At 36.1% G+C, this 12,266-nt stretch overlaps 1 protein-coding gene across 3 annotated transcripts in view; it reads left to right on the top strand.

Annotated features, from left to right (window-relative positions):
* LOC107040208 (dachshund homolog 2) overlaps positions 1-12,266 on the top strand; it is a 293,567-nt gene that overhangs the window by 95,028 nt on the left and 186,273 nt on the right. For 2 of the 3 annotated variants that reach the window (XM_015260177.1, XM_015260175.1), the window contains exon 2: positions 11,402-11,547. In XM_015260177.1, coding sequence (XP_015115663.1) covers positions 11,402-11,547 — 146 coding nt within the window. The remainder of the gene's footprint in view (positions 1-11,401; positions 11,548-12,266) is intronic. The other variant, XM_015260176.1, reaches the window with a different exon arrangement.

The raw sequence follows: 12,266 nt of genomic DNA, 5'->3' as shown, positions 1-12,266 counted from the left end.
ACCCTCTGCTTTATTAAATCGTTAACATGAAAAAATTAAATTACTGGAAATAAGAATGTTTTTCGTCAAAAAAATCGCTTTATGGAATAAAAATTTGTTATCGTGTTATTAACGTGTTATTAACATGTTAATTATTTAAAAGTTACGATACCGTCACTTAAATTTTCTGAGTCTATTCCGTAATCGGTGAGCGAATTGAGTTCCGTAATTTTTACTGAACATTTCTCTCCGCTCAAATTCAACATCCCAAATACTTTGAATTCAAGAACTAAAATTTCTTTCTCTTACTCTTCCGGAAGGGGAACAATTACTCGTCAGTCAATTATCAGAATTGTTTAACGAGTAAAAAATGTCGATCACCACCATCGGCTCTTCGTATTTTTAGCGATTCCATTCGTTAATTAATTGGAGAAGCTTTACGTACCATTCACACCTCATATTTTTCCTCTTTGTTTTACATTTAAACGGGCGTATCGCGTGTCGACGAACGCTGGAGGGTGTCCGGGACACCTCTCTCTCGCAGAGAGTAGTCCAGTAATGGAGATATTTCGCGGGGCCTTTTATTCCCTTTTCACTCCCTCCCTCGTCACTCGAGAGTCCTCGAAATTGAAACGCCCGGTGGAGTGGTACTCGCGGAAATATTGGCTCCGGTTGTCACATGGGGGTTTGCATGAATGGGCGCGTAATTCTCAAGGTTATAAGTTATTAATGCACTTGAAGAATTTTTTTTTTCATGCTCCGTTCATTAAATGCAAGTCGTTCGCTGATTTGCATTGCATAAAATTCACTGATAATTTATTCTAAAGTGTTGAAATTGTCCGTGTTGAAATTCTAGACCTGTTTTTGTCTTCTTTAGGTCTGTTTCCATCCTCTATACCTCTCTATTCATCCTCTATTCGTCCTTCGTGTCTGCAGGAGTGGAAGTAACAAAACATGATAATTTTCGTAGTAGTAATTGTTCTCGTGAAACATTTACGTATTTTCTACAGAGAATTATATGATCAGGCTCCGGTGTTATCAAGTGAATATTATTGAGTAGTGTATATCTTTGTCCAATGCACACTTATAATTTTCATGGAACAAATGATAATTTCGAGGGGACAATTGTTTTGGGAAAAAATATTCTTTCCTCGTCAATATATTCGTTCTATGTTATCAACCTAAAGACTTCTCTCAGATCAGATGATCGTCGTGCGATAGATTATATTTATTCCCGTCAACAGTTTGAATTCTTCTAGGAATATTTATGATGATCACGAAAATTTAATTTTCTTTAGAGATATTAAATTTCCTTCTATCAAGCTGGTTAATTTCCCTCAAGTAAATCTATTCCACTCCATCACATATTCTCACGTGAATAATATAGTTTTTCTGTAGATCTAATTTTTTTTTTTCTCTCAGTGTACACGAAATATGTATTTTCGTTCGATCCCATGTCGTTCGCACGATTGCCAAAAATCATATTGTACAGGTGCAAGAAATTTTCCTGCACAGAGAATTGTCATTTTTGCTTCCCCCCCCATGTCATTTTTTTACTGAACGAAACGTGAGACATCCTCTACTTAAAGTATTTTTTATTGGATTAGCGTTCGCTCGACGATCGCCTTTTGGCCGATACAATTAGCTGAGATTTTCTGGATAATTCCCCTCAATTTTTTTCTCCGTGTACCTGCCTAAATCCATTGACTTTTTTTCTCTTGTTTTCTCATCAGAAAACTTTTGAGCGCAGCATAAATAAATAAGCGTTGAAATTCTTAATCTCCCTCCTCTCCTGGCGTCAGCACAGCCCCGGATAAAAATTAAAATTAGCCCACACGAGCGATCTCTCTCTACCCCCACCTCTGAAGTAAAAAAAAGAAAAACGGAATATTATGCAAAGCCACGAGCAATAAAAATAACATATTGCGACCGAGAGGCATAAGTTTTAATCCAATATTACTGAGATAAGTCGTACCCACTGAAAAAAAAGAGACTACACCCCTCCTTGCCATTTCAACTGGTCTCTCATACTCTCTCTCGCTCTCTTTCCATCACCCCGCAAAGATTTCTTTTGTGTAACGCACCCCAGCTTTACATTGTGGTTATTAGAAAATATTCTTCGGTAGGATGGGCATCAGCGAGGGGAAAAAGCGAACGTACGTTTTAATAGTAGCTTCTTTTTATTTGAAAAAAGGATGGGAAGACGGAGAAATATCAAAAGAAAGTTGGATTATGTGAAATTATTTTTTTTTATCGTTTGATATGGAACAAAAATTTTCTTCGAACAAGAATTCCCGTCTCGCTTCCACTGAAAACTCATGAATTCCCTTGAATGTTACATAAAATTTGAAACTTCATAACCATTTTTACCCTAAATTGGATTCAATGTCACTCTCATAAGAATTACTACCATATTTTCCATGAAATTTCGAATAATTTCTAACAGTGTATCACCTGACAAAAATTTCCAAAAAGCATACCGGAAATTCCAGGCATAAATCCTCCACAGTATTGTCTATGCGTAAATCTGTATTCTTCCTTAAAAACATAATTTTAGAAAATTGCATTATCCACGCCGATTAGTCTTCCATATAATTTATCAACAAAATTGAATTCCCCCTGTATAAAAAAACACAATTTTTTTTTGTTTCTCAGTTCCAAATCCTCACTTTATCGTTAACAAAATAGCACAAGGAGGAAAAAACAGTTTCTGCTTGATGTATGAAATCGGTCAAATCCAATCGCACGTCGGGGTGTCGTTCGAGATATCAAAACCGTAGGGTACGGTAAAAGGATCCTCGTAAAAATTTATAATTTGGAAAATACAGTGGAAGAGAATCGAAAACACAGAAAGATAGAGAGTGGAGGAGACCGAAAAAGAGTGGGTAAAAAGGGCATTCGAGTGAGTGAGCGAAATGAAAGTTATAATACAGTACAGTGGAGGGGGCCGGAGTAGGCGCCTAGCTTTTGGATTTCCGTGGCAATTGAGTTTATAAAGCGGGAAATCGAAGTCAAGGGAAACGACAACTCACACTGGGTTTATATTGTCTGCCATCCGAAAACGCTTGGGAGAGACTTTTTGACGAAAATTGAAGTCGTTGTTATGATGGGAATTGCATGTGACCGAGCTTTATGACGGGAGGGCGGGGATAAAAAGGTCGATATGACGTCTAGTGTTTCGGAGAGACAATAGCTGTAATTCAACCAATTTTTCCATTCTTCAAAATCGTAAGGGAAATTTTTTAAAAATCAACGAAAAAATAAAAATGACAGTAAAAATTGACTGAGTTGTTTTATCATCATTCGTCACTTCCAAAAGTCACTGATGAAAAAAACTCATAGCAGTGAAATATCACCGAGCAATTACTATTTTCCCTCCTAATAAAATCAAATCAAAATTCGTCACGTGTAGCCATAACACTAACCAATAAAAATAAAACTCGTAACCCGTAAAACCTGACGCTGCAACAAATGTCATCATAAAAACAAATCCACATACACAGATAAACCTCCCGAAAAAGGGAGAATTCGTACATTGGGGATGAGTTCTATGAGGCATGACAGGAGGGAGAATTCCATTTGCTTCAAATATTTCCTTAATTCTTGATGTGAAATGAAGTGCTACAAATATTTATCGATCGGATTTCACGGATGGACACCAAAAAACGATTTTCATTTCATTTCATTTTTATCCGGTGGCTTGGCGCAGTGGGTAAGTTCATTGCCTCACATGCGAAAGGTTCCGAGTTCAAATCCCGGCCGGGTAGAATGGTGCGATCTAACCATTCAAAGTCTTGATCATCATCGCAGTATACCCTAACCGGGTCGAAGCGATGTAAAATAAGGATAAAAAAAAAAATTCATTTTTATTTCATGCAGACCCAACCCAACCTGACAGCACACGGCCAGTTACAAGATCCAATTAGATGAACATAAAATATAATAACGAAATTAATAAAATGAACATGTAATATTGTTTTACCTTCTCTACATTTTTTCGTGATTTCCAATGATATCATTTATCAAAATTAGTTGGACAAATCAGTATCAAGCCCAATAATGATAATCACGCAAGCGAGATAATACAAATAAAACTCGGTAGAAATTGAAATAGAATTTCCCTTCCAATATCAAGAATAAAATGAATGAAAAAACACCAATTGACTCACCAAATTTAATATAATTTGATGATAAAAAGAAAATCTCACCATTTGGCCTTAAATAAAAATTTAGACGTCTTACCTCTTTCGGAATATTAGCATCGGAGAACTCAGTAATTTTGTCAGAAAATAAGTCGCATAACACAGCAATGTTAATTACAGTCATATCCGTCCAATCAATTTTATACAAACCCAAGAACACACGGCCAATTACAGGCACGAATTGAGAAAAAATTCAATATAATAATGAAATTAATAAAATGAACGGTTCACAGTGATACTCATGGCGGAAAGAATTATTTATATTTCCTATATTATAAAATTACTAGACTGCAAGTTTTTGTTTTTTTTGGGTATACCAGATTGGAAACTTACTTGCTTCACATTTTGTACCACGGATCGGTATATTAGCGCCAAAGATCTTAGTGATTTTGTCGTAAAATGAGTCGCATAACACATTAATAATATTAATTATAGTAATTGCCGACCAATCAATTTTAGAAACTTATTAGCAGATCCATTGTATCCTTTTAAACTGATAAACTTTCCTTTTAATGTTAACCGCGTCCATTCTTCGTGAAGCATCTCTGAAGCGCTCAGCAGAATCCGGTTCATTAGGAACGCCTTGGGAGAAATAATAGATACTACATTGCGTTCTTCAGTCTTCAACAACAAAGCTTCCTAGTAAATACAAAAATTGTTTTCAGAATAAGATTCAGTTCTTTTAATGAATTAATTGCATTTTACCGCAAACGTTTTATAGAGCTATTCTCAAATAAAATCCATAGAATTTCTAAATGGAATAAAAAAAAACAAAACGATTTTTAAAACTTCATTTCACTTTAAGATAATTAAAAAAATAAAATTGAAAAAAATTAGTTTAAAAATTAATAAGAAAACTGAAAACTAGTGAATTTTCAATGGAAATTGTTCTTCATGCATTGGAATTCTCCAACAAATATTTTCCCATGGATTAAAACATAAACACAATAAATTCCTCAAGAATAAGGCCATCAAAACAGAACGAGTCCTTCATCCCGAGGATATTTAAACTGAAGTATTTGCTCTGCTGTAAAGACGAGTAGCAGCAGGATGTAGATAAGCGAGGCACTTGTAGCCGCCCAGATAATACCCAAGTGACACAGACGCTTCCTTGTTTCATTGCACACTTCTCATGGAAGTGAGGCCCTAGAATAATCAGAGGGAAAAGAAAAGTGATTAAACGAAATTTATCACGAGCCCAAATGTTTAACTTCCTCCCGGTGCATACAAGTGCAATGGTCATGGCACTTGGCGTGGATTAAATCCCTCCTGGGTTCCGAATCCCATTCCGTGGGTAATGCGTGTCGTTCCCCCAGAGCGATAGATTCGACCAGCTTCCAGGGGGGGTGTTGAACACCCCTCAACTTGTACCAAGTGCTGCGCATCCCTATCCCTTTACTCTGTCCCTCGGCGAGTCATTAATAATATACCCATATTGGACACAATTCACCTTGAAATTAACCAGCAGTCGATTGGTAAGCCCGGGCAAATTGACTTCGAAATTGACAATTTATGGGTGGTAATTCAAAATTTCATATCCGATCATTAGGTTTGCTGGGGCTGGTCATACTGAGCGTAACAAGATTTTTCTTTAAAATAATTGTTGAAATTCAATAACTAGGGTTTGAAGAGATTAATTAAACAACCAGATTTTGAATTTCAACAAGTATTTTTTCAAACTGTTGAACTTTTAAACATTTTTCACACTGTTAAACTATTGATATAGAGAAAAATATTTTCATTTTCAGCCATATATCACTAGTTTTCAGGAATGTATATCAATTATTGGTGATCCTGGACCTCGCCTAGAATGATCCTTATCATCAGTGATTTTTATCAGTAGTAATACCCCAAGAGCTTCAAAATTGTTGGATATTTCCCGGTAGCTTCGTTGCAAATGTTGAATAAATTCCAGGAAATCAGTGACATGTCCCTGAAAATCAAAACTTCTTTTTCTCTTCCAATTTTGCTGAAATTTCTTGAAAATTCTTATCACGTTATAATTTCACTGAAATTGAAAATTTAATGCGAAAATCAATGGAAATAGCAGATTTCAGTTCAATTAGTCCATGAAAACTGACAGAAATGAGGAAAATTCAGGTGAACGTAGCCGGGCATCTTTAATTCATTGAAAATTCCATGTAATTTAGCTCTGACTATTCGTATTTTGATTGAAATTCAGGTAAAAAATTCGGAATTTGATTCTATTCGCAGTTCCTTAAATCTTAATCATTGTCTCTTTCCTGAAAAGTACTGGTTGTCCATGAAATTTCAATTTTTTCTAACAGTGTAATTTTACTAAACGAAATACTTTGAAAGGTCGTGGAGTGGTATCTAATTGAATGAAAAATGCTAAGAGGGTCGAATAATTATCCCACGAAACGGCGACAGAAGGCGCAGACTCAGAAATCCTCGAGTGCCAGCATTAGAATATTGGTTGTACTTTACATAAAAAATCGATGAACTCATATAATAATTTCCCATACTCTTCTTTTCGTGTAATTTTTATGATATTTTTACAATGAAGACAATTTTTTCATCTCAAATTAACTCAAGAATAGACAATTTATGAATGTTAATTCAAACTTCGCTAGTCTACCTCATTCAAGTGATCTTCAATTCGAAATAATTCTCATATAATTAAAAACTCCCATTTAAATAAAAACTGAATAACATGAATCTAGAAAACTGTTGAACAAACCTCCCCATTTTTCATTATTTACTTACTTACGTTATAATTCCCCGATGAATTATTAATTCCCAGATTTATCGGATCGTAATAAACGAGCTGCCAGCGTTGAAAAGAAAATGCAAAAAAAACCCAGCATCCAGCCAATCCTCACTCCAACTTGAACGTTTTTTTTTAATGTATCCAACTCAGGAAAAAACATGAGGGATAAAAAACCGTAAAATGAAAAATCGGGGGAAAAATATTCACTTTAATCGAGGTTGGTGGCATCTAGTTGTAGGTGCACATGGGGGTTTTCGCAGTGGAACGCGTATAGATTGTAGATCAGATATCGCCCCCCAAGTAGATGAGCACCAGTGTGAGTTATAGCAAGTACCTTAATTGTCTTAATTACGCCCTCGCTTCCGTGGAAAGCGTGATCTAGCCATATGTACGAGTATATCCATTCACCTGAAGCTATTCAACTCTTCTGAAATGAAAAAATCGGGTGGAGGGGGGGCATAAAAAGCCAAAAACATTTTTTTTTGAAAACGCTCTGATTAAAAATAGTTTTATTCATTCCAACACTGTTCACAAAACGTGTCACGTGACCCCGAATACTGCGCTCTGATTGGTCGAAATTGTGGAAATTGTCGAAATTACGGAAATCATCAGTGGAGTCTGAAATTTTATGAATTTATTCCCTTAAATCGCATTCAATGTCACTCTCCTGAATATTACTAGTCAACTGTTCATAAAATTGCAATTTTCTACGAACAGAGAATGTTTTTTTTTCAATTTTTTTGGCGATGGGGGAGGGGGCAAGTGGAATAAATATTGTTGCGATTCTCACACGGAGCGCATCAAAGTCGCATACGGTCGAGGGCTTAACGATCCGTGCAATGTATTTCGCAGCCGTGCATGAATTATTCATTGAAAGAGCGCAAGGCGGTGGGTCATTATCTTGCGTTCGTGCGCCCGATGGAACCGTTTTCTTGATTTCTCGGAGTTTTATCTCTCTGAATTTGAAAAATATTCCAATTTTTGGGATGAAAGAGGAAAAGTCAATTCCATTGTTTCAGCCCGGCGAATTTATTCCGGTGACTTTATGATGATGAAAATAAAGGCATTCATGTCAATCGCGACCGTGTAATGCACCGTGTGCCGTGACAAAATCATACGGCGATGAAACAATATACGTGTTCGACAAAGACATGAATCGTAAATCGGAGAATGTGATATATCGCATTTTCCAGCGCGAGACAAGGATCTGTATTCTCATAATAAGGGGGTTTTGTTGCAACGAATGGGCGGGGATTTATTTACTCCAAATTTTTATGTGTGAATTGTTTATTGTATTGGGTTGGAACATGGGTCGGAGTGATTGTGTCCCACGTTACGCAAACCCGGCGATAATCGCTGGTCTAAATTCCAAGAGAATCGATCTCATTGAATGAAATTGAATGGACGGTTTTTAATCGGTAATAACTCGGGATTTTTTTCATGTTGCATCACTGCAAATAATTATTTTCTAGTTGATCAATGGAAGATTATTAAAAGATAACACACGCTCGAAAATCTGGTTTTTACAGGAAAAAAAAACGAATTGATTCATATTTGTCGTGGAACGTTGGCAATTTTCTCTGAAATATTTGGTACATAATTGGTTCTTGGACATTTTATGTCACATTATAGTTCCAATGAAATTTCAAAGAAGTTCGTAAGTGAGAATTTAAAGTTTCATGATGAAAGCAAGGGAATGTATCAATTTTAGTTCAATTAGGGCATGAAAATTAAGAGAAATCAGGATAATTCAGACGAATATATTTTTGAATTTTGAATTGATTGAAAATTCTGCCAAATTTGATATCGAATATTGACATTTTGATTGAAAATGTGACTAAGTTGAGGCATTGTCGTCTTCCTACCGCTAAAAAATTTGGAATTCCACTGTATATTTTCCCTGAAATATTTTATTTAATTCAATTTCAAGATGGATAAAAATTATTGGATAAATGGAGTTCGTTAGGGGAAAATGGTTTTGAAATTTCAAGTTTTAGACAAAATTTGACGGAATTCATTTTCAGATCATTCGAATAGAAAATCAATGGAATATTTGATTTTTCAGTGACGAGATATCCTGAAATTATAGTGGAAATTAAACATGATCAAAATTTCCTGGATTTGACACAGAAAATTCACGCAAAAATTTTGAATAATGTACTAGTCAATTTTCCACGAAATTTCCCATTTCTCTAAATTCCCAAAATTTAATTCCATCATCACAAACCGGGGAAATTTAGCATAAATATTCAATGAACCCCTGAAAAGTCATCAGGAAATCAGTCCGAAATTCCCAACACTACCGCAGGAAAAAAAACCATAAAAGTTTTTTCCTATAAAAATCTTAAACACCAAACAAGCGCATATTATACGTTAATCGTTTTGAGTGCGCTCTTGTTTTCGGTGTAACCCGAGGCTAAGCGGTTTAAGAGATCAACCCGCGGCATTGAGGATGCTATCCTCGTGGGCCCTCTCAGTGAGAAAATCATAAAGTGTCTGTATATAAAGTAAAAGAAACGTTGTGGTAGGGAGGAGATTACTCAGGAAGAAGAAAAAAAACGACTGTTGTGGATGAGGGTAGGAGGCCATCACGAGGGCACAAGGAGAAGACAGCATGAAAAATTAGATTTACAAATCTGTCCTGACTACTATGAGATTGGACCGCTTACCCAAGGGCCCAGGGGCTCTCATGTCCCACGTGCTTGGCAATCACATTCGCATTTATTCAGACAATTTATAAAACATTAATCATGCGATTTTCGGACCTTTTTCCTCTCTCTTTCTTCGTCAATTTTTATTTTATTCCTTTGGGAGTTGGAGGGGCTAATGATTTGGCTCAAATTTCGAGCGGGTGGTTGGTCAGTGGAGGGGGGAAGGAGGTTTGAGAATTTGGACTGTGAGTGCTACATCCAGGGCGGTTCCTCATGGACTGGAGGTTGAGAAAGGCCGTGCGCCTCTCTGGCGCCTGACGTTTTGAAAAATGAAGGAGAGAGGCGCTGGAATCAGGTGCTGATTAATTCTCAAGATGAATTTTTGGAATTTAAATGAACTTTTCTGATGGGTAACTACACTGAGAGAAAAGTTGGATAAAAATTACATTGAGAAAAAAGTTTTTTTAAAGTACGTCTTTAGGTACTTGTATCAAGAAGCTCATGACTGGAAAATTGATATGAAGAGAATATCTCACACTGAGAAAAGAAACCTTTTGTTCAGAGATTTTATACTTGTCCGAAAGACGAGGGGGAATTTGTTCACAACAAGAAAACGATTTCTTCAGCCAAGTCAAGTAATTTTTGCATTAAAATACTTTGTAGTTGGGTTTTGTTATAAACAAATTATCTTCGTCTCGGAAAATATTTCACGATTTGTTCAGTAAAAAAAAATACACCTGTGGAAAGCGGCGAAAAAATCCCCGTTCGCTTCGCCTAGACTTGGATTTCGCTCCACGAATACTCAAATTTTTCGTTTATTGTTCTTCAACTTTTTTCTCCGTGCACACGAAGAGAAATGTTCAGTAAAAATTACGGAACTCACAATTCGCTCACCGATTACGGAATCGACTCAGAACATTTAAGTGACGGTCGTTAAGTGATGGTCATTTTTCACAGGAGATTCAGACAAAAATTACGGAACGCTATGGAAAAATTCCGTGACAGTTTGGTAAAATTTCCTACAACCACATTTCGCTCCGGAATTATGGAAAAGATACGTCATTTTTTATTGAATATTTCTCTCCGTGCATTAGTTAATTTTCCATGAAATTTTATTTTTTCCCAATCTTCTAAATTCACAAATTTAATCCCGTCATCACAAAACTGTGAAATTTAGCGGAAATATTCAATGAACCCCCTGGGTAAAACCCCTGGATTGGATTGAAAAAATAACCTAGAAAATCGTAGCTAATTTTACTGTATGACAAGTAATCCGGAAGCGAAATGTAATTTAATGAAAAAATACTTGTTTGTGGAGGATATTTCACGATTCGTTCGGTAAAAAAAAACCTATGAAAGCAAAAATTATCCTCCTGTACAGTAAAATTTCCCACACCTGTAGGGTATTTTTTTCTTGCCCCCATGTGAAGATCATGGGGACGAATGGAAGTGAAATTTTACCGAACGCCTTTGGTAAAAAATCATTCTCCGTTACAGAATAATTATACGTAATATTGAGCAATCATTCACGTTCACTGGGACATTTTTTGATTGAATGCAGGATAACTTTTACAGTTTCAGCGCAAATTGCCCTTACTTTTAGTAAGTTTCCCGGTCCAACGGAAGAAAAAATGACTATTCATGTCGCACTTTTTTCTCCGTGTAGAAATTTTTTAGTTGTAAACCGTCCGACATCTCGATGCATTTTCTGTTTACAAAACCCGAGAGCTCAAATTTTTAAGTTGAAGAGAAATAAACAAGAATGTTAGATCCTCGGGGTAAAACGTTACCTCGATGACGGTTGTCTCTGACCACAGTAACTCTCTACCACTGTGCAGCTCCAGGCCAGGAAGACCGCCAAAGCGTGCATCGGTGGGACTGAGTCTAGCGGCAAGCCACTTGGCAGCAGCAGCTGGACATCATCCCCATCCGCTCAAGAAACATCGATTGGACAATGGCGATTACTATGAGAATGGGCATTTAGGTGAGTCTCATATAATTTTAATTATCAGGGTCATTTATTGTGTTTTTAATAGAGAAAAATCATTGAGCATGTTGATTATGATGCACATTTCCATCATTTTTCACACACTAATAGAGAAGAAAAAGTTTTAGTTTGGAGAGATAATGCCCGCAATTTTTAGCAATTGATCCTCAATTGTCAGACATCTATTCCTATAATTTTCAGGGATTAAATCACTGAACTTTAGAAACAAAATGCCTTACATTTAGGATTATGTCACTGGAAATTAGTGACTAATTCGCTTGACGTTAGGATTTTTTCGTCATTAAAATTTAGAATTGGGCAGATCTATAAAAATTAAAATTGCACTATTAAAATTGTGTTCGAGTACATCTCATTTACGTCCAGAAATTTGTTCGTTGATAATTACCAAGTATGAGATTTTTGGCGCTAAGTATACTACACGGAGAGAAATTTTCTAGAAAAATTCTAGTAATAGTACTGGAAAAAATCATAATCCACTGGCTGTGAAAAATTCTAGTGCCGTTAAGGTAAAATTTCTGAGGATTTCTGTGAAATTTCCACAGAAATACGGAGAAAAATTCACATTTTCCCCTACAAAATTTCTAGTGCCGGCACTGGAATTTTTTCCTGGCCGTCCCTTTGCGCCTCTTTTCCCGTGCTAGTACTAGAATTTTTCTAAAAAAAATTTTCTCCGTATAGAAGTCAAGAGAGAATTA

This window comes from Diachasma alloeum, unplaced genomic scaffold, assembly GCF_001412515.2.
Source record: "Diachasma alloeum isolate Michigan unplaced genomic scaffold, Dall2.0 Dall_scaffold_00325, whole genome shotgun sequence".
NCBI lineage: Eukaryota > Metazoa > Arthropoda > Insecta > Hymenoptera > Braconidae > Diachasma > Diachasma alloeum.
This window is presented reverse-complemented; position numbering and strand designations above follow the sequence as displayed.